The 24,735-nt window shown below is 35.2% G+C and overlaps 1 protein-coding gene across 1 annotated transcript in view; it reads right to left on the reverse strand.

Moving 5' to 3' along the window:
• LOC109101270 (protein eyes shut homolog) overlaps positions 1 to 24,735 on the reverse strand; it is a 194,177-nt gene that overhangs the window by 87,380 nt on the left and 82,062 nt on the right. Inside the window, 6 exon segments of the mRNA XM_042769360.1 lie at positions 748 to 947; positions 5,193 to 5,271; positions 6,507 to 6,678; positions 11,410 to 11,555; positions 16,300 to 16,407; positions 17,942 to 18,038. Coding sequence (XP_042625294.1) covers positions 748 to 947; positions 5,193 to 5,271; positions 6,507 to 6,678; positions 11,410 to 11,555; positions 16,300 to 16,407; positions 17,942 to 18,038 — 802 coding nt within the window.

Here is a 24,735-nt window from a genome sequence, read left to right on the forward strand (position 1 = left end):
TCATTAGTCTGCAAGTGATTTCAAATGAGGGTAAACACAAAGTGGGATGGGGGCGTTTGTTTTCCATTTGAGAAAATCAATCCAATGAGGCCTCATTTGGACAAACAATGCTTTCTCATTCCACAGCTGTCTTTCTGTCCATGCATCTGTCCACCTGACACGGTGAGAATTGCAAATAGCTTTATCGCCCGGGCTAATCAGAAGACTCAAGACAGGGGGGTTATTCACATTAGAATATTGTCTTAGGAGGAAGAGATAATGAGATATGTTATGTGTTGGATGGGCCCTTTTATACACAATGTGCACCACAACCAATTTTAGCCCTTTAGTTCAATGATAATGTTGTAGCAGCTGCTGCATAATCATCCACTCTGGCAGACCTTTAGAAAGAACCAAAACAAAACCCCAAAAACAAAAATACTGAGATAGTCATTATTATTATTATTATTTTTTTTTTTTTGCAGTGCATGCAATATTTAATGCCATGAATTAATGAATTTAATACTTTCTGCTCTGATTTAAGACTTTTAAGGCCTTCATTTGTGTTTCCCAAAAGCATTGTAAGCATATGTAAATCAAAGAAACCATTGGCACCAATAGTCTCTACGATCAAGTTGCTTTCTCAATACAGCCCTGGATAGGAAATGCTGTTCACAAGGCCCAAGAAATTAGGATGACAACTGGAACAAAATTGTTAAACATCATACACATAAACACCTAAAGTTCCATCTAGAGTCTTGTTTTTACCTGCATGTGAAATTGGCCCCTGGTCCATCCACACATGTCCCTCCATTGAAACACAGGGAGAAATTATGAGATGTCTGCAGACACACATTCTGGTCAATCTCACAGTTCTTCCCAGTGAAACCTTCTGCACATATGCAGGCGTATTTGTCCAGAAGATCCACACAGGAGCCTCCATTAAGACAAGAATGAGTCTCACACTCCTAACATAAAAAGTAGAAATTAGGTAAATTTGCAATTAACCTTGCAAAATTCAATTATATTAATATCTAGGTCATGAAACCATAATATTGCATAGTGAATATATATAATGTATATCACAATATGTGAGATCATCAAAACACTTTGAAATAATTTTAAATCGTTTTTTTTTTTTCATTCTTAATGGACGTCAGATTTAGTATCAAAATTAACCAATACCCCATGCATACTAATGATTTCTTTACACACAGCCAATAATAAGAGTAAATTTCAAGGACTGCTAGGCAAATGTTTACTATAAATTTTTACTGAATCACTTGTTTATTGCTTGATTGTACCATTTTCCTAGGGCACTAATACGGATTTTACTGCATGCACACAGCTAAATTTAATTACATTTCTGTGATTTAAAGATGTTCATATAAAAAGGATATATGGTACATTAGTCGAGTTGATTCTGTAAGTGAGTATACAAACAGATCTCGTCCTATAGTCATTACCGGAGCAAACAGCAGCTAATGATTTATTCTAAACAAGCCTCTGAAGTCCTCCAAGCAGCCAAGTGTTTCGTCTCAGGGGTACATTTAAGGCTGTGCTAGGTATTAAATCAATTAGGGATAGAAGCATTTTAATCAGACACGTGTTTAGATGATCCTGTGGTTGTTATTCAGAAGAATAATCCCCCCCATCTAAACCATGCAGGAATATATACAGTACATATGTACAATATCCAAGATTTACTAAACTGAAGTATTTAAATTCCTATTGTGGGAATTATGAGCATCATAATATGGACAATGTAATAACTTTACACATAAAATACATACAGTATACAATCTATTCTCAAAAAGCAAACAAACTTGCCATAGCATTGATCGAATTTCATAATATAATAACATGATTACTGTGCATCAAATTTCAGTTTTTCGCCTTTCAGTTCTTGAAATCTCTCTCTTCTCAGGAGATTATGGTGCTCCATTTCCCTTTTTAAGCATCATAAAAGTCTAACATTACCCGACAATATGTCTGACCTTTCCATCCTATCATCTTTGTTGTCATTGGAAGTTTAGAATATGAAGCTAGGCCAGATATTATATTTCAGGAGATCAGGTAGAATGAAGCTTACTGTTTTTCTCAGTCTCTTATGAAGTGCTTTTTGTTTTCTAAGTAGTCTCATTTCTAACCAATTCGCCTTCATTGTTGTAAGAGCCACAACTAGGGAGAGATTATTAGGTGATCTTCAATTCAGAGAGTTTAATCATTTCTGCATGTCTGACAGTAAACTCATACCATAAAACTTTCTCATTGCCCCATTTTGTCATATTTTTTAATTCCTTCTACAAAATCTTGCACTGACTATGAAAAGCACTCATCTACAACTGGATATTGGACTAATATGTTTTGTCATACTACTACAACAAGATAACTCAAAATTGAGTTATTGAAATCTGGCTTTTCCTGCTACGGTTTAGCGCAACAATGCTTCAATTCAGAGAAAACAGTGTGAAAACTGAAATCAAGTAATTCAAAAACTTATGTTACTATGTTTTGCTTTTTATAAGGCAGAGCAGAGCACAAGCAGTAAAGATATAGAATCTTTATTTATCGCCACGCAGGTTCAGATAAACTTGATTCGGTGACTTTTAGATGTCCCCTTGGAACACTGCTATGAACTTGAACAACCCCCCTACTGCAACCTGGGAATAAGTGCCTTTGCTTAAGGGCACAATGGTGATGGTTTATGGATTGGATTCACACTACACCAGCATCTTTTCTGATGAACCAGTTTGAAAATTTAACCAATTACCAGCCTTGGCATTACAACCACCAGGCCACACCACTCAAAGACAAAAAATCTATCAACAACCAAAGTTATGCGAACTTATGAGCAGAACTTTGTATTATTAAGGTTTGTCAAATGATTGAACATACAGACACTTACTTGTTGGGTTGGGGTTAGATTTCTACTTTCACAACAAAATGCCTACCTCACTGCAATACTGCATTTCCATAATTCACTTAGTAGTATATAGAATCTTTAAGCACAATGTCTTTATTCTAATTTGTCATAGTATTGTATTAAAGGGATAGTTCATCCAAAAATGGAAACAGTCATCATTTATTTAAGTTGTTTCAAACCTGTGTAAATTTCTTTCTTCTGCTGAATACAAATGATATTTTGAAAAATGTGTGTACCCAAACAGTTGATTACGATGGCTTTTTAGTGCCATGTTAAATTATTATTTTTTTAAATCTAAGATTACGAGATTAAATTCATAATATTTTGAGAATAAAGTCCAAATTGCGAGTACAAAGTCAAAATATTTTGAGAATAAAGTCAAAATTTATTCAGAATTAAATCGCAGCAATTACAAGATTAAATTTATAATATTTTGAGATTATAGCGTATATTGCACATGATTGGGAGCAGCTGGAGAAAATCCAGTGGCCTGGCAACTAATTTGAATATATGTGGGATTATTAGCAGAAATCACACCATGTGTCATATACTCGCATGGACAGTATGCATTGAAATAATCTTTCATGTCTTCAAATCCATTCATTATTTGTATTGTGCAAGCCACCCAATAATAGCACTAACCTTTGCGTTTTGGTAATTTAAATATGAAACAAAATCTCGGCTTTCAAATTCTGTCAGTTCTATAGCGAAATATAAACAATATGTCTTACAATAATGTGTTTTCACACTCTTTAATATTATAACTTTAATCTTGTAATTGCTACGACTTAATTCTTGTAAATTTTGACTTCTTGTAAAATTTGACATTCCAACTTGTGGGTAAATAAATGATGACAGAATTTTCATTTTTGGGTGAACTATCCCTTTAAATATATTTACCATCATTGTGTTAAAAGTTGATTTTGTATAGACCTATGATATGTTCTGCAGTGTGGCTCAACAGACACTGTTTTTTGTTCCACTTCTATCATACAGAGAAATTACAATAATTCAACTTGATTTGACAAGGACCTCCAGCTGGGTTTATGCCTGCACACACCACCAATGGCAGCACAACCTATCCACTCCATTTGACTGTTATCGTTACTGAAATTTTACACAAGTCAACCCATTTTTACGGAAAAAGGCACTGACAGTCACTTGTGGCAGTGCTGGACGTCAAATAGTTGGAAATCCTGTCAATAGCGGGTCTAGTGATACTCAGCTCTTACCAATGGAAAGTATGTGTCAGAGCTCTTGTTCACAGACTCCGGTTTGTGCTTGTGTGATGCTGTTGTCTGTCCTAACAGCTTTACATGATAGTTCCCTGTCTCCACCATGAAATATAGCGGTCATGTCTCAGAGACTCATTGTCACTCTTAAACTTTGATTTTATTACAGCCTGGGGACTCTTTGGACAGACACGGCCTTCTCTATCTGACATAATGTGCATATTCATTTTGTCAGCATATTCATTCCTAAATGAATGCACCGTGTTTTATGGTCTCAAAACAGTTTGTATTTCTGCATACCTGCATTCTGTTTATTGGATTTCATATGCTAAATAAATTTCAGTTGAAGATTTTCAAGTAGATTTACATTTCCTAAAGGAAATAGCAGTGCTGGCAAGGCAAAGAGAGTGTAGTGTGTAAGCTTTTAGGTTTTTTTCATTATTATGACACTCACGTTGTTGTCCACTGTGAATGAGAATCTACATATGAGACACTGACTTTGCATTGTAAGGCGGCAATAGTTAAATACACAGGTGTTCCTGTGGCTCAGTGGTAGAGCATTGCGTTAGCAGTGCAAAAGGTTGTGGGTTCGATTCTCAGGGAACACATGTTAGGTTAAAAAAAAAAAAAATATAGCCTGAATGCACTGTAAGTTGCTTTGGATAAAAGCATCTGCTAAATGCATAAATGTAAATCAAAGATGCAATAAAAACAGCAATCAAAATTCACTGTGCAAATACATGCAATAAGGCCAGTGGCAATTCAATTGGCATCATCACGTTGGTTACATAATGGACCGTTTTCACATTTTAAAGGTTCACAGAAGTGTAAGACATCATAGATGAGTAAACATCTATAGTGGTGAATGGAAACTACAACAAATATCTATATTTTTTTTGTGTTACCATTTGCTCCATTAGCAAAAAAAAAAAAAAAAGGAAAAAAAAGAAAAAACACGATAGCATTTCTACAACTTTCCAATGCTTTCCATGCTCTAATAACTTACTCTACAAGATGCACTGACAACCTGAGAAGCTCAAAAAGAACATGCTTACATTAATGTTGATCTCACATCTGTGACCAGTCCATCCAACCTCGCACTGACAGCTGTATGCATCAGTTTCATCCAGGCAACTGCAATGACAAAAGAGATTGTTTATGTGCCCTGACGTGCAAATTCTGCATTCATTATTTATGATTTATGAGAGATGATTTTACATGTTGATAAAGCTGCAACCTCAACCACATTTACCTGCACATGGATTTCTGACAGAGGTTTTAAAATACAGTATAAAAACACACCAGAACAGCAGGACTAATAAAGCAACAATCTTGTATAAATGATTTTCATAAGTGAGGGTCTTGTAAATAATATATAGTCAGTTCATATTATAAATGTTAGAAAGTCATGTTGTACATGCCACTGCAATTCTCACACTCCTGCTGTCTTGATAAAGTCACACTGATGGTTAATTAATGTGCAAGTGCAACATTTACTAGGTTGTGATTAAACAGCTCATTTCCCAGTTTAACAGCTAATGTTGAGTTACAACATGTATCTTTTATCCACCCTAAAAACTCATAAGCAGTAAAATGGCATTATAAAATTTAAAGATGCATCTATTTATAAACCAGTGAATATTTATCTGCATGAACTATGTCCCCTTTAATTTCTAGATTTTACAGGGCTCAACAATAAAGATGGTCCAGGGCCAGAGTTTTGATAAGCCAGCACAGACATTTATTGATCACATACATCTGTCTGTCTGTCTGTCTGTCTGTCTGTCTGTCTGTCTGTCTGTCTATCTATCTATCTATCAATCATCTGTCTATCTATCTATCTATCTATCTATCTATCTATCTATCTATCTATCTATCTATCTATCTATCATTGCTAAGTACAAATCTGAACTACCAGGACAGTAGAAAAAAAAATTCTTATTGTTGAGTCCTTTTATATTCCTTATTATTACCATGACATCATGCAGTCTTCAACATATAAACACTTCAAAATAACAAAGCTGAGATGTTTCCCAAGTACAGTTCCTGAGGGAAAAATCTGTCCTACCCAAACTGTTACTATTTAAGGCATTAGCACTTTATGTAAAATCTAATTATTACTGTAACTTGGTTAGATGCTCAAAGTGCAAGAAACAGCTGGTAATGTCTAATTATGTTGTGTTTACTGAGTACCAGACTGCCAAACAGTTAATTGAGAGTGAGTTGGCAAGAAGGATTGCGAGCACATTTCGTTTTTTAAAAGACTCACAGATACCGTCTCTTTCAGAATGGATGTGATGGCCATTTACAAAGCTCTCAATCACAGAGCTTGAAATACACATCATTACGGCTCAGCAAGGTTAATGTACCTCCCATGAACACAGGGGTTGGATGAGCACTCATCAATGTTTCTCTCACAGTGATAGCCCATGAATCCTCTGGAGCACACACACTGGTAACCATCAAGACCATCAATGCACTTCCCGTTGTTTCGGCATGGATTAGATTTGCACTCATCAACGTTCAGCTCGCACCATTTACCTTTGGGGAGAACAAAATCAATGCCATATAAATACATTAGTATTTAGAAATTCTTGGAAATCAAGGTGATGGATTTATTATACGCCATGCCTGATATCAAGGTGAAAAAATGCATAAAGGTTCCTCGCATACAAGGACCTTGACATAGGTAGCATTGTGTTTCACTAGTCTAACTATAGAAAACATTAAAAATGTGTATAAGCATAAAAAATGTATTTTTGTATTCTAGCAAAATAAAAACATATTTGATCGTCTACTTATGTTTCAAACTGTTTCAAACAGTGCATGAGCTATTTTCCATTTCTTTTGAAGTCATAGTTCTGTGCGAAAAAGACCAAATTTAAATTTTTTTTTTATTGTGTCATTTTTTATTTAATTTTGTCTCAAATAGTTCTACAAATTGGAGTGTTTTAGCACCAATAGTTGTCATTTCAGGCAATTTGCAGGATATTTCTGATTTGTGTATTTCTTAATGTGTAGTTGCATTTTTGTATATAACTGGGTAACAGTGTGCAATATTCTCTAGCCTGGATTAAACGTAAAATCCAGTACAAAAAGGTTCAGTGACAAACACCCTAATAGGTCATAATTTACCTGGAAAAAAAGCTGTAAATTCAATAAGCTAAGAAGAGCTAGTAAAATCCAGAGGCAAGTAAGACTCCGTAGACACCCAGGGACAGGTTGACAAATGACAGAGATAAAAACGAGAGCCAAAGAGCTGCGATACTAAAGACAAGACAGCCATTATTCTTCCTCTCTGTAACTACACAAACAAATGTAACCATTTCCAAAAGCCCTGAGACATCTAAATAAAGAGCAAAAGCGATCTTTTAACATTATGAATCATATGCTGATATTACAGGAATGTAAACTTAATTCACTCTTGACTACACAAATAATTCAGTCACTTCGGGCGAAAGCGACACCATCAGCCGCAGTTCAGGTCACGCACTGACAATAAATTAAAACTTTATTTCAATTGCTCACTGCTCAATACACAGCCACGGAGAATCTACCCATGGTATATCCCACTAAAGAAGTTTTCAACCTTTCTTACTTAGCGCTGTTCTTCACGTTGAAGTGTTTTGGTGTGTATTGAAGGCAACATGGAAAGAAACTGAAACATAACAATGAAGCAGATCATTAACATCTAATTAAAGTGTTTTTTTTTTTCCCATTGCTCATTCACGGACCATTGTTAATTCCCTTCATATTGACCTCCTGGTTAATCTGTAATGAAATTATTTCCCTGCGGATAGTCATCTGCAAACATAACAAAGTGTCAGTGTATCGACTGTGCATGACTTAACTATATAAATCTTATTAACCCCAAAACACAGTTTTTGATATTCAGTCACGACATGCTGTTTGTAGTCAGCCATCAATCAAGTACTTTGTATCTCGCTGCTCGTACGACACTATCAGGACTGTAGATTGCAAGGAAGTGCACATCAGCCTCGCTTCATAGACAATACATTTACACTGTCAGCGCTCCTAATGAGATTATACAAAATCCTCTTAATCGGCATTTCCTTGTCTGATCTGACAAATAATGCGCTGTCCTATCAGACTTTGTAGAATATGAGAAGCCAAGCAGGAGAGAGATTATAAAGCTTTTGGGTTAATCCTAATGTTGGCTTTCTTAAGGGTGCTCACTGTACTCATCTGAGAGGAGAAAAAAAAATATAATCTTCTCTTCCACTCCTCAATTACTCCTCTCTGCAGGAACTTCTTAAACCCACAGCGAGTTCCCAGGTTTTCTATCCAAAAGACCAAAAAAGGGGAGAACTAGAGCAATGTAAAGAAAGCCAGAGAAGAAAAAATGTCTGAAAAAGAGAAATAAACACTACACACAAGATAAAACAGGAGAAAAGGAGTTTGAAATCTCCAGAGAGCAAGAACAGGCTGAACAATTATCAAAATTCATGACTGCTTAATATTTCCCTTGATATTTTACATTTGTATAAATTTCAAATCAACATAATTTAACTTAAAATACTTGTTTTACAATTTAAAAAATACATCTTTCAATTAATGTGTCAAATAAATAAATCATAAAATGTTCCAAACATTTAGAAATTAAACAAAACATTGAATAACTTTTTCCATATTTAATTTAGACCTACTTGACATTTTTATTAAAAAAACAACTGTCATTAATAATAACATTAAAAACAAACAATAACATAATTAAATAACAATTTTAGATGTTATTTAATTTATTTATTTATTGAAAGATATTTTGACAGATTTATTGAAGTGTTCAATGAAAAATGTATTAATATGACAATCACAGTCCTCTATATCGGGCAACTACATGCCATCATTTTTATATACTTTTTATATTTTTATCTAAAATGCAATACACCTTAGCAGCATGAAAAACAAAAGTAAGTGTAAATCTGTTCATTATGACAGGATGCTGTTACTAATAGACCAAAGTAGGCTAACTGAAAGGTCTCTGATCCACAATTTCATTTAAGCGTATTTGGCGGGCACAGATTTAAATGAATTGCTATAATAAACATTTTTAATGATTCATCAATATTTAATCCTGATTATTTATTTGATTAAAGTGGTATGAACAAACAGTTATCATGCAGGTTTCCTAGCTTTAGATGCTACATCATCAAATAACATAACAGACAAGACATTGTATCAACTTTCTCTGCCTTTTTTCATGCAAAGCCGCTGATCTCAATGAAGGAGATGTTTACTAGATCCACGCACAATCACAAATAAAGTAATTTCACCGAACGAGGCACATAATGTGGTGTGCCTGAGCATCACACCATTTCAATTTAAAAATCATTTTGCTGCAGATCAGCCACAGAGACACGTCGGATGGCAGGCTGCTGCATATTGCCTTTTGTATCTTTGATTCCGCCTTCTCGAGAAGTTGCGATGCCATTACATGTCTTATTAGGGCAAATATTTCTTCTGAGCCCCAGTTGGTTGAACCAATCCAGAATATATCCTCCAGCCTGAGCTCTCAGGGGACGCGTCCGATTCCTCAGATGAGCTCAGAGCTGAGAGGAAAGTAATGACTGGTGCAAGGCAGAGTGGGGCCTGATAATAAAAGAGGTTTCTGTGGGAATTAGGGCCTGTGTGTCAGGCTGAGCTCTCCCAGGAGTTTCCATGCCTCTGAGATTTCTTTCTTTCCCCTCAGCAGGATGAGGATAAATTGATGATACAGTACAAAAGACAAATGAAATTAATCTTCAAGCCGGCTGATGGCGATTGAGATTTAACTTATTTTTAAAACAGCATTGATAAGTGGGCTAGCAGAGTAATGGCCTTGGTATTCGTAGGGGTTTGTACATAAACTAAGGTTCTAGCACACATGCGTTTAGATACAATAGATACTGGCATGCACAATGTCAATGTATTGACGTATCTAAAGTGTATTGTATGTACAGTATGAACAAAGGTGCAAATGTTTAATCTTTAACAATAGGTTGATTTTTTTTTAAAAAAAAAGGAAAACAATTAAAGAGTAATGTAATACTTGATGAGCTTTTATAATACCATTCAAACATTTAAAGTCTGTTTTTTTTTTTCCATCAAGGCTGCATTTATTTGATTAAAAATACAGTATAAACAGGAATATTTTGAAATGTTGATGCAAACTGAAACAAACTTTCTATTTTAATGCATTTTAAAATATGGTTTATTCCTGTAATGTAAAGCTGAATTTTCAGCATCATTATTCCAGTCTTCAGCGCCACTTGATCCTTCAGAAATTATTCTAATATGCTTATTTGGTCGCTTAATGCATTCTTGCTAAATATACAAGAAAGTGTTAATTTCTTAATTAGAAACACTTACTGACCTCAAACATTTGAATGGTTGTGTATGTTGATCAAATGAACACATTTACTGAAAAACAAATTACCTAAAATAAATAAATAAATAAATGGCCTAACATCTAAATTAAATTATTTTAATCAAGAAAAAAGTAGCATTATTAAGGCCAAAATTGTATTTAAAATCACTGAATCAAACTAAATACATAAGGCTATACAAACAAATATAAGTTTATGGGATAGATCAGGAAGAAATAGCTCCTTAAGGTAACAATTTCAGTTTACCACTTTTCACAGTAAAGATCTAGAGCACACTGTACATTTTTAATCCCTTCTGGATTTCATTCATAAGTAAATTTGGCATTTTTAATCTTTATCCCTTTTTAATCTTTATCCTTTTTAATCTTCCATCATTTACTACTAATAAACAACAGCCAGGGTATAGGTTTGTTTCTGAGTACTAAACTTACCTGTCAAGTTCAATTCAGACCAGTTTTCAGAAGATTCGTAAAGATTGTATGTTAACTAAGTGTTTACATTTGAGATGCTTTCAAGATGTTGACATTGTACAATTCAGTGCCTATCCAAACATAAAATTAATAAATGTCCACGAATAAGGATGAGATCACCCCAGGGAAAGAGGAAAATAGCAGATGAAAAAAAGGACGGAGGAGCCGAGGAAGTACTTGATTAAAATGCAGAGGATGAGGGGGAGGTGTTTAGTTAACTCAAGGTGAATCTGTGTGTGTGTGTAGATATTGGTGAGAGTGTGGGATCTAATTAAAGTGGTTAATGTGCTGAGCTATTTGTGTGTTCTTTCCACTGAGAATCTGTCAGGCTGGGGGAACGCAGCCCTTGTAGACACGATAAGCCCTGGTTTCTCTCATTGATTTTGTGTCTGGGGCTCTGGCCGAGGGGGACGTACCTGAGAAGCCACTATGGCAGACACATATGAATCCCCCAGGTTTGTTGATGCACACAGAATCATGGAGGCAGGGGGAATCTTCACATTCGTTTATGTCCAGGTTGCAAAGCGTTCCAAAATATCCGGGGACACAGCTACACTGGAAACTGGAAATGCACAAAAATAACATTATTAGCCAAATCTTCCTTTTAAAATCCCTGGCTGTGACACAGATGTCTGCCAAACAAAATAGTGCCATATCTGCATGGAGTGTTTTTAGGAAAACTGACAGACAGGGATATGTCTGATTGACAGCAAAAGATCTAAAGTGTGTCTGTTAATCATGACTTTGGCTGCTGCTATCATTGGACAAAATGACTGACAAGCTGACTCTGTTTCAAATATGCTGTCACCTGTCTAATCGGTGAGGACTTGGCCAGTTCAGTGGTTTTGTAGCATATATTCACACTTTAATAAGGCATTTTGTTTCCTGTTGTTTTTTCCTCTTTTGAAAAAAAAAAAAAAGTGTTTAATGCACTATTAAAACATATGCTATAACTTTTAAGATCTCCATTTACTGAACCCTGCTGAGGCTTTACTTCTGTAAATAATGACATATACATTATATATAAACAACACCACATTTTATAACGATTCATTTACATTTATTCATTTAGCAGACGCTTTTATCCAAAGCGACTTACAATTGAGGAATACAACAAGTGATTCATCACAGGAAGTGCTCATAATACAAAGTTTCAGACATTGTTATGGGCCCGGTTCCCCAAAATGTTCTTATCGCTAAGTAGTTCTTAACCTATTCCTTAACCTCTCTCTTAACGTTATGGCACAATTCCCGATACGTTCGTACGCTAAGTATATCTTCTGTAAGTCACACTTTCATAAGGTTGGTCTGGACCATTCGTAAGCTCTCTCTTAGCGTTGTTTGAGCTCAAGACGCTAGTCTTTTTATTCGGCAAAACTTAAGCCATTTTGACATTTTGCCTGACGTGGCTATATTAAAAAAAATTTGCCTCCCAAGACAACTCATTATGGAGCGGCTGGACCTTCTCAGACCTGCACTTGCCAGGCTAATGCAGCGGAATTTTGCTTTAAGCCCTGAACTCCAGCTGCTTGCAGCGCTAAGGTTTTTTGCTACAGGGAGCTTCATCGAGGTCGTGGGAGAGGGCTACGGCCTAAGCAAGACCTCGGTGTGGAGGTGCGTCCACATTGTCACCAACGCCCTTCTGCGCCATGCCGGGGATTACAACCGGGGAATTCTGATTGTAAAGTACCTTATCATTAATATAAAAGTGTATTACATAATTTTTAGAAGTCGTTAAACCCATGTCAAGAAGTGGCACAAGTGGCACAACGGGATAAGGAGGGTGGATGATTAGCGAGGGATACCCGGTTCGTCTACCGTCACAACATATTGTGTGAACATATTACTGACAATTTGATAATTTAATTAATAGTCTATATTTTACGGATACTTAAACTATGTTAAAATAAATGTTACTTGAATAATTTGAGGAATGTTTCATTTGCATAGAACGTGTTGTCTTTCTTAACGCCGTAATACACCTCCGCGTGAAATGGAAAATCGATTCCTGAGCAATCGATGCCAACTAATTCAGCACCTTCACTTGGGACAGCGCCTTTGTAACGTCGAACGTAAGAGGCAGCTTGTAAAGAAGCTTCCTAAGGGACACTTCGGGGAACACACTTAGGAACATAAACAACTTTGGTAAGATATATCTTTTGAGTCTTCTTAGTGCGCTAAGAGTGAGCGTTATCTGGGAACCGGGCCCAGATTAGTACAAGTACTAAACAGGGGTGATTAAGGAAAGAGAAAGCAATTTTTTTTTTTTAAGATGCAGTCAAATGTTGACGAATTGTCTGGGATTCAGCATTCCAGATGGGGATGGGAAGATCATTCCATCAGCCAGGAACGGTGAATGAAAATATTCTGGAAAGTGATTTTGTGTCTCTCTGTGATGGTATCATGAGACAACGCTCACTTGTAAATCTCAAGCTTCTGGACGGGATGAAGATTCGTAATAGTGAGTGGAAGTATGTGGGTGCTGAGGCTGTGGCTGTTCTATATGCAAGCATCAATGTCTTGAACTTGATGCGAGCCGAAACACGCAGCCAGTGCAGGGAGATAAAGAGAGGTGTGATGTGGGCCGTTTTGGGCTCGTTGTAGATCAATCAAGCTGCTGCATTCTTAATCAAACTAATGATTCAAAATAATGTCACAAACAATTTGAGTCTTTGAGTGTTCTTTCAAAAGACAGGACAGTGTCACCTGTATCAGATCTGACAGCACATTGCAACCCAAGTATAGAAAAACACTGTTAACGGCTGTTTACATGAAACACGTGCTGGCATTTTTTTTTTTTAAGTTTTATATAATTATTGACTTTATCAACTCCTGCAGTTCCTTGGGGGGATTGGGGGACCTTATATAAACATGAGCTAGATAGATATCTTTGGCTATTATGGCAAAATTGTTCTCATTCTATACAATGATATCAACGTTTTTTTAGACACCATGACAGGTTAAGTCCAGGTTATGATACAGAGCCAGAAAGAATTAGAAAAATGGTCATGGAAAACAATTAGCATTTTTGGTGAAATTAAACAGAGGGGGAAAATTGGAAGTCGATGGCAGTGCGGTAGGGGCTAGAGCTGTTTTGTTACAGGAGGATGTGACTGGAGTTTATCATCATATTATTTTTCTCTGAAATTTAACAAACATCAACTCAACTATTCCACTATTGAGAAGGAGGCTCTATCACTTCTTCTTGCATTGTAGCACTTCAAGGTTTACGTTGGCTCTACTAATCTAACTTTTACTAATCTCTCACTTTTTTGTCCTGTATGTATAACCAGAATCAACGGCTTATGCGGTGGGCTCCAGTGATACAGAATTATGATTTGGAGATTCAGCACAACAGAGGACAGGAGAACGTAGTAGCAGATGCCCTGTTGCATGTCTAGGAAAGGTTATAAATGTAATCATGTTCTGTATGTTTTTATAATGTTTACTTTTAAGGGGGAGAGTGTTACGGCTGGTGCCGTTTTATGGTGTTTTCTTTTGTTCTCTCTTTTGGTTCATCTTTATTTTCCCTTTCTTAGTGCTATGCCATTGGTTCTGCTTCCTGCCAATCATCGTTGGAGGCGATGACGTCATCCGATTCGTTCCACCTGGCAGATACCGGGATCTATAAAGGGAAGACTCTGACAATGCAAGAGAGGCCTTGCTTGATGTCTGTTGCTAGTATTTTTGTTAATGTGATTTTTAGCCAATGTTAACTTTGTGTAGTGTGGGTTAAGCTGTTGTTTTTGTATATCTGCATGTGTTCGGTGGATTACCAAAAACCTCTGTTCGACCTCCATTCATTTAAACATCTTTTGGTTGGTCATTTGTATGTATACAAAGGGGAGGGAAGGAGAGGAAAGGTAAGAATATCACGTGATATACTGTACATTTTTCTATCCTGCAGTGAACTTTTGTTATATACACTAGGTAAGGGGTGTGCGTCAACTGCTGTACTTTTTGTTTGAGCTAGTGAGGGTAGCTTATATTAGGGTATCTTCGGATACTGAAGATTTTCTTTTTTTCTTTTTCTTTAGTTAGTGTAGAATTGATAATTGAGTTAGAGGGTTATGTTTTGATTATTTATTTTGTTTGATTGCCACCCAATTCCCTCCTTCTTTTTCCCTAGTTGCCTGGGGTTTTCTTATTTCCCCCCCCTTGTAAATATTACGGTGGGCCGGCTTTTTTTTTTTTTTTTTTAAATATAAGCTTTCCTACAATAACATTGTAAATACACATTTGTTGTTTGCTTTTAGCACATTTGTTTTCACTGCTTGCCCTGGTATTGGACCGAAGTCAAACCCCAACATTAAATGTTATTCCCCATACCCCTTACTAACCACAAGGGACGTAACAAAGATACACAAAAATGAATGCCAATATCCAATTATAAATACTGCCACAGAGCAATATAACTGTATTTCACATTTTTAAGAGGCCTTGGGTACAAATTGGGCACAAGAAAGACATTTACTTCTATATAATATAATATTAGCTACGTATATGTTGCTTGCAAAAATATTCTGTAAGAATACATGATTATTTTAAATGTTTATCAATGTTTTTTTTGCGACCAGATGGTGTAGTTAAGACATTCTGGACCATGCAAACTAGCCAAACTTTGACCTCCTTGGCTCTGAACAACATCCTGCATGGTGTAGCCTACAAAGGATCTCAAAGCAAACTTCTGTAAACTACTATACAGACACATCGGCTTCTGACAGGACAAGGTAAAAGAGCTCCACTGAAAACAATCTCCTCTAAAGCAAGCCCTGCCACTTCAAAAGTGAACTTGTGTGGAAGAGAGCAAGTTGTGAGCAAACGGAAACACCTGAAGTGAAATCCCTCGCTGAGAAAACGCTGAGAGTAGATGATCACAGGGGAGCCCGTACATGATAGTAGACAAAGTGGAGACAAACCATTTAGGACTCAAATTGGCCTCAGGATTCCTCTGCCCATATGTCAGACTGAACCAAGAGCGGCCCTGGGGCGACCATTAAATCACAACAAGAAGAAGATCTAGTAGAGGAAAGCCAATATAGAGAAGTGATGCGAACCTGCCGACCTATTCACACTTGTGTTTAGACCAGCAGCTTATATGTGTCAAGGATGAAAAAGGACCTTCATTATAAGCCGAAGCACTTTAGACAATAATACCAGCATCTCTCAAATGTGTCTCATTTCTAGACCGTCTAGTAAAAACAAACAGTTCAGACAGGATACTTGGGCTCCTATATCATAATCAGTTTAAGGGGGTCGTGGTACAGAGTGGAAAAAGAGCAATTCGGTGTTGCCATAGTACTTACCCGTTCACAAGGTCTTTGCAAACACCTCCATTCTGGCATGGGTTGGATGCACACTCATTGATGTCTTCCTCACATTGTTGGCCCGAGAAACCTGGCTTGCAGAAACAGCTGCACAGAGGTGACAAAAGGAGGATTGGTTTACAGTTGTGAGGGGGGAAAAAAACAAAACTTTTTTTATCTGGAGTTACGCAACCAAAATGTGATTTTATATTGCAAGACCTACAAGACATGACGATAATAAACTATTTAAAGTTTATTCATATAATAATAATAATAATAATAATAATAATAATAATAATAATAATAATAATAATAATATATTCAACCATATATTCAGTTTATGTCAATAAAAAATACCTTTTATTATTTCCAGTTTAAAAAGTTTGATATTTTAGCCAATATATTAAGACATAGACTACTGTTTAGAAGTTTGGGGTCTATCATTTAAATATTTTTGAAATAAATATTTATGCTTATCAAGGCTGAACTTATCAGTCTAGAGTAAAAATGGCAATATTGTGAAAAATGATTGCAATTTTTATTAAAATATTAAAATAGGTTTTCTACTTTAATATAATTTCAAAATGTAATTTATTCTGAATTTTAAGAAGCCATTACTCCAGTCTTCAGTGTCATATGATCATTCTGAAATCATTATATTATTTGGTGCTCAAGACACATTTGTTATTATCATTACCACTTAATAAAACAGTTAATATTTTTGTGGAAATAGTGATAATTATTATCAGGATTCTTTGATGAATAGAAAGTTAAAATGAACAGCATTTATTTGAAATAGAAATCTTCTGTAACATTATAAATGTTTTTACAGTCACATTTGATCAATATACAGTAAGGCACAGTTGCTGAATAAAAATAGTTATTTTTTTATTATAAATCCATGACCCCAAACCTTTGATCAGAAGTGTACAGGACTAAGAATATACCGCACAGTAAGACTGAACCAACAAGGAAACTACTGACTGTTCTTTCATAAATAAATAAATATAATAAACATAAATAAATAAACAAATGACTGTCATCTCTAATAACTTGTTTTTATTATTATTACTGTATGTATTTTTTATGAACAAATTAACAAATATTTATACATTTTTGTAATAAATAATAACATTATTATTGACAATAATAATGCATTATATTATATTAATATTTATTTATTTTAATTTTTTTCGAGCAAGATCATATTTTTGAAGAGATATTTTTCAGGACAGATATTTCAACAATTGTTTCTCACTGTATGTTGATATTGTCATGTGAGGTCTTAAAGGGATAGTTCACCCAACAATAACAATTCTGTCACTATGCTGTTTGGACTGTTTGCACACTCTGTTGGATTTTTATGGTGTTGTTTGTTCTTTTTAGAACTAGACAGACGTGATCACTGTGAACCATCATTTTATGGAGGAAAAAAGTTACATAAAGGCTTCTTTTGTGTTTCAAGCAATAAATAACTCCATACAGGTTTAAAACTACATTGGAGGTGACTAATTAATGACAGGATTTTCATTTTTGAGTGAACTGTCCCATTAAAACAAAACAGTGCAAGAGGGCTACATATCTGCTGAAAGACAAACAAACACAACAGAGAACTAAAATTAGAAATAAAAGGCAAGAAGACCTGTAAATGTTGACCCCATCCACACAATGGCCTTGGTTCTGACAAGGTCTTGAGACACAGTCATCGCTATCAATTTCACAGCGAGTTCCCTCAAACCCTGCAAGACAGATGAGACAGACATGGATCAGTAAGTCTCACTGCTCCCTCAAAGCGTTAGGATCAATGATAACAAAGGCCCTTGGTGAATGCCATCTTAATGGAACTGTGCACCTCCCTATAGCTCATCTCATCTGCCAGGCCTCGCGCTCCTAGCATCTCCTCCGAGGACTCTAGCGGCTCTAATAATACCTCAGTGCCTCCACAGATTAGGCTGAGGGCTCATGGTGGAAGTGTGGAGAGGATCTCGTTAGGATGGGGAGACAGAAGGAGGTGAAGTTCAGGGGCCTCTTTGCTCGTGTTCATTACTAGGATGAAGGGGAGGAGGGGGTGTAATCAGCTCAGGGCTCTTGTTGGGGAAAAGGTCCTGGGAGACGTGAATATTCAACTTTTTGTAGGCGCGCTGCCGCTGTAAACTCATCCTTTGCTCAGCAAGATGCTTTGTCTCTGAAAAATGCTTTAGAGTCAACAAAAAAATCTAAATGGACCCTTTTACTTTAATATTCACTCCTATTGTGCATGAAAATATAACCTTAAATTGACATTTTATAACTTGTTTCTTCCTCTGAAACAACTTTCCTTTTCAGGTTATGTCACTTACAATAGACCACACAGGCTATTGGATGATATATCAGAAATATTTGTTTATTTATTTTAAATAACTGTTTTCTATTAAAAGATTAAGATTAAATAAATCCTTTAGAAATCATTTTAATATGGTGATTTGGAGCTTAAGAATCATTTCTTATTATTATCAATTTTGAAAACAGCTGAGGTACTTAATATTTTCATGGAATGTACAATACATTTTTTTACCCCAGGATTTTTTGACTAGAATAGAAAATTAAAAAGAACATAAAAAAATAAAAAAAAAAATAGAAATCGTGCAACATTATAAATGTCTTTACTGTCACTTTTGATCAGTTTAAAGTATCTTTTTTGAATAAAACTTAATTTCTGGAAAAAATCTACTAACTTTTAAACTTTTAACACACACACACACACACACACACACACACACACACAGATATACATATATATACTACAGCTATTGTTTTGGTAATTCTCTATTTCACTTGGATTTAAATTTAATTACTATACTGAGCGAGTTCCAAATTCTAAATTGCAAACACTGTCCTAATGATAAAATGACTCTTTTTTTAAAAAAAATCTGCATATATAATTACTGCATTTAACTTCATCTTTCACAGACCTTTTAGCATTCTTGTGAGCTTATTGTCTAATTGGTGTAGTGTTGAGAGCAGATGTTGTACAACAGTGGAAAGACAAAAGAGAAACCTCTAGCATTGCTCATGTTTTTAGAAAAGTAATAAACTTGATTTCATTCTGAGTCACCACTGAATATATTTACAGTTTTAGTAAGCACACTTTATTTTCTAACACATGCAGCAGAACAACTACTGTACCTTGTCTTCTCTGAAGCATTTCAAAGCAAACACGGCTTTCACACATTAGAGATGACTCAGAACAACAACAATAGAAAGCCAAGTGAGTATATGCTCTATGTGCATTTAATGCATGCCGTGAATTATTCCATAAAGTGTTTAGGTGTCTAGAGAAGGATTTGTTAAGGTCAGATTTTCATTACCCAGTGATGATTTTTTAAAAGACTTTTGACAGTAAATATCCGTGAAAAATCTCCTGTAAACTCATCAATACAGGATTTCTGACTGGAAGAGTATAGTTTTTCCAGTGATTTCCAGAGTTGGCTGATTTGAACAGGTATAAACCCCCAATTTCATTTCAGATATCATACTTCCATTCTAGCAAACACAATTGAGAATTATGCCATTATGGATGCACAGTACAGTACAATATCTGCTGGATTATATACAGTACAGCTGGCACCGGCCCATGATGAACTGTCAATCACAATGTCTCTAGGGACAATTTGGAGTGTCAACATTAATGCATCTCAGCAAGAACACACAGTGAGACTGGAGTTTCTTCACTGTCAAAACATAGCGCAAGCTACCTGTGGCTTGCACAAATGTTCCATCATTCTTTCCCAGCATCCTCTGTGCACCCCACAAAGCCATGCAGGTAATCCCTGGGACAACTCATCTTTCCAAAGTAAATATGAGACTAGTTTGAAATTTAGCCATATCAACACAGCCATGTGTCTTGGTGTTTGATGTTCACTGTTAGTCTTGAGACATTGAGAAACAAGTAAGTCTGAAAACAAATAAAATCTGCATTACAAGAGTGTAGACGAACATACAATAAAAATCAAATCAAATATAGTTGGTCACACATTGTCATATCTATATTTGCATTTAACTTACATTTATTTTATTTATTTATTTTTTTAATATATGAAATGTATTAAGTAATAAATAAATCAAATTTAACATGACCAAGAATTGTTGGTCGATGTGAGTTGTACTATGCACAAACAAGCATATTCTTTAAATTTTAAACCAGAGTCATTAACTAGCTTGATGAATTTATCAAGGTGAACAACAGTCATTCCTATTATTAACAATCTTTATAAATAACTAAGATTTATGAAAGCAGTCTTAAAGCAACAGCATACTTGTAATTAGCCTTGGCCCACGATCATCAATCTGAAAGACATGAGCAAAATAGGGCCAAAGCTAAATATTTATAATAACCGGTGAACGTGCACAAAGCAGGATACACAAAGTGAGAGATTCCCGCTCTAAGGCTAATTGTGATGAAACGCACACACAATTTATTTATCTAAATCTAATTAAAGGATAAATGTCTATGACTTAAAGAAACTCTACTTAACCTTCTGCATTGTTCACAGGTCTGAAGTACATAGGCTCTTCCTGGCCTGGGAAAGCGTTGGCAAGTTAGACAGTTCTTAGGTGCCATTATATTTTTTCCTTAGCCTATTATTTCAAACTATTATTAATTGCACATTCAAGACTGGACTAATTCAGTAGCTCTGTTCTAAAACCTAGTAAGCTTCCTCACTTCTAGGGCAGCATACTAAATGAAATAGAACCTCATAAGTGACAGATTTGGAACATTTTTCAATTAACTCTCTGTGTTACACAAATACTGTAGCACTAAAGAAGAAAAGACTCTAAATACTCAACTCACAGTTGATTTTAATATACTGTAGGGATGCACAATATTATCTGAACATTATCAGAATCAGCTGATAAAGGCTTAAAATGTAAAAATCGGCCCGATATGAAATACTGCCGATATGCCTTGCCGATAAAACAAATAACTCACATGGGCTCAAAGAGCAGATATTCCTGAAGAAAATTTTAGCCTGTAGGCCTATCTGTAAAAATATTTGAACTTTAACTTAAAATCTGTGTTTTTAGAACACTGTCATGGGCGAGACACTGAAAAAATACAATGGTCAGATACATACTAGCTCATTTACAAAAAAAAGTATCACAGTAGAGTGTGTGAATGACCCTTTATGAATCTTTAAGGGGTAAATAAGCTACAAACTACCTCAGTGACAAGCTGTTGTACTTCTTATAAAGGTACAATTATTTTTTCATCTGAGAATGTAGTTTCACAGTAGCATATTGCTAAGCAAATACTATGATGCTCTAACAAGCATAAAATAAAGAGTACAAACATATTTTATTCAAAAAAGTGCTCATCCTATTTTTTTTTTTTTGAGACAATTTATCATGCGATTGTCTGTCCTATGAAACATACATACGATGGCTATAAGAAGGTGTCTTAGGAGACAACAATTAAGGTGCCAAACTTTTTGACCAGTATTCACATTGACATGATGCCATTAAATGTTGCCTAAGTAGGTGCCGGCTCACAGAATAAGGTGATTCATTCAGTGCCATTTCTTAGATCTAGCTTATTCTCAATAATGGATGCCAAATTCCCAGACCTTTTGCACTGGTGTCCTACATGTGGCATATGCTCACTTAACATACATGATTCATAGTAGCCATATATACAGCAGGATAAAGCTCTGCAGGAAGAAACCTATTAGGTAAATTCACTCATACAAATAACCAATTCTTACAGATATCCACCTTCCCGGGCTGCAGATTCTTTAGAAAACCCCAGCTTTCAGCTATTCTAATGTTTATTAAGCATAAAGCTATCATTTCACACAAGCTTTAATGTAATGCACCAGTGAAAGGCAGACAGTGCCATGGCTGCATCAAGGTCAATAACATGAAACCATCCTGAATGACTTCAGTGCTTGTACTGATAGAGTTATTTCTGTACTGAATGTCATTATTTTGTATACAGATGGTCTGTTATTCACATTTCCTATGATTTCCTCCAATGAACAATCCACAGTCTCTTTGTGTGTCTGAGGTTGTTCAGGAGAACTGATCAATTCATTGCTGCCATCCTATTATGAAGAATGAAGTCATAACTTCTATTTCATTCTTCAGAGAATTTCACTTCGCCACATTCACGTTGATAACAGGGACCACTTCCTATTGAAATTAGCTTGTCACACAAAGAGAAAAATAACAAAAGGATGTACTTGCAGCCACACATGTACAGCTGCACATACTTTTTGCAATGCATTGCAATATAGGCACTGAGATACAATCATGCAGTAGAAAAGATAAGGCCAACTGCAGAGGGAAGCCGTTTACTGACTGGTTAGAATGGGGTACAATCTCAATCGAATGCAGACAGGAGTGCAAAACTCTGTATAGGGAGGGATCAAAAAGCTTTTGTTTTTGTAGCAGCCAAAAGCCTTGAACAAATAAAACCAAATAATCTTTCATTTCTAAAGAACAAAAAAGTCATAAAAAATACAAATAAAACAAACATATCAAGATCCAAGAATGTAAACATTGATCACAAAAAAGAAGACTAATCTTCAGTAAGCAAATTTTACATTTGATCACATTTAATCCGATCTTAAATCTTATATTTCTATAAATTGTTATCTTAAATTTCCAAATAAAATAAAAAAAAATATATAAAATAAAATTCAAGAAAGAAAATAACAATTCACAAAAAGACGACTAATCATAATTTAGTTTGCAAATGCTACGCTTTATCAATGTAAGCAAATAGGATTTTTTGAATCTGTAATCTAAAAAAAATAAAATAAAATAAAATAAAATAAAATAAAGACAATATGAAAGAAAATACCAAATCCTTTTGATCTTTCATTCAAAAAATTAGCAAAATTCTAATCTATCATGTAAAACAATGGAAAGAGGGGGGTTAACATTAAATATTGCCCTGATGGTGGATTTTAAATTCTTTAGCCATTTTCTTAGAGCCACTTTCTATTTTGTGAAGCTCAACAATCTTGTTCAGCACATTGGTTTTACTTTTTGTGATGGATAATTAAAACAAGGGATGTAACGATTAACCGCAAGCCAGTTGAAAATCAATTCAAATATGTGACGATTCAAATTGGTTGAGATGCTAAACTAATCGCGATTCATTTAGGGGTAGGAGCTTATTTGAAAGCATTCTGAGGGGAACTTACTGTCTTCAGAAAATCTTGCCTCTGTATAATGTATATTAAAGTTCAAAGTGCAGCGCTGCTTGTTTACAGCAGAAACCAAGGAAATGCTTTAAGAGCCGCCTGCTGGCAGAGAGTGAATCTGCATCTCATTCAGCTCGTCCGCTGTTTCATGCAGATATTTTTATGTATAGTTTCACAAAACTGAAGTCAAACCATTCTGTTTTTGCTTCAAAATTTTGAAATTATACAATATAATTTAAATTATAAACTGCTCATGTTGCATTTATGCAGGATCTTTGTTTGGATCATGATTAAAATGCAGTGGTTGCCACTAATTTAAATGGAATGAGCACAGACAAAGCCTTATTTTGTTTATATGAAGAGATTTATTTTATTTGTGTTACTTATTTATTTGATTTGGGGCTTGTTTTAAAATTAAAATTAAGTGTTGTTATTTACATTTACATTCTATTTAAATTTAGTCATTTAGCAGACGCTTTTATCCAAAGTGATTTACAGATGAGGACAACAGAAGCAATTAAAACCAACAAAAGAGCAATAATATGCAAGTGCTATATTAGTATATTATTATAGCTATATTTCGGTTTCACAAAGAAATGTACAGCACTTTGTCCAAGCAATGGACACATTTAATTCATAATTTGTCTTAAAGATAATTTAAGAAATTTAATTGAAATAAAAAAAAAAAATTAAATAAAAAAAAGTGAATCAAATCGTGAAATCAAAATCATGAATCGAATCGTGAGTTGAGTGAATTGGTACACCCCTAATTAAAAGGGAATTTGGCATTTGTGTCCTTCTATTTATAATCCTGTAGAACATGAATTCATGGCTGAAGAATTGCATGCTCCTAGTCACCCTGGTGTGCTATTTTTTTTTAAATATGAATGGGAATATACTTCAGACATATTTTACTTGTGATGTCTTATATGGATCAGCTGAAAATGAGATTCACTATGGGAAACTTTACTAGCAAGTGGCAGAGGCTCGAGAAGGGTATAATTGCAGGATGTATGATATCCGTGGCTTTGTTTGTGGCTGCCTAGCCTTTATGGACGATATCACTGTGATAACTCCTTCATTCCAGGGAACTCAGTGGATCTTAAGTGCACTGGAGAAAATGGCCACCTGGTCACGGCTGCAATTTAAACCAGGGAAATCTAGGAGCCTCTGCGTCCTGAAAGGAAAGCTGTTGAGGAACTCCTTCAATATTCAAGGGGCCAAAATTCCTACTATTAAAGAACAAAGA

The sequence above is a fragment of the Cyprinus carpio genome, chromosome A13 (genome assembly GCF_018340385.1).
Source record: "Cyprinus carpio isolate SPL01 chromosome A13, ASM1834038v1, whole genome shotgun sequence".
Classification (NCBI taxonomy): domain Eukaryota; kingdom Metazoa; phylum Chordata; class Actinopteri; order Cypriniformes; family Cyprinidae; genus Cyprinus; species Cyprinus carpio.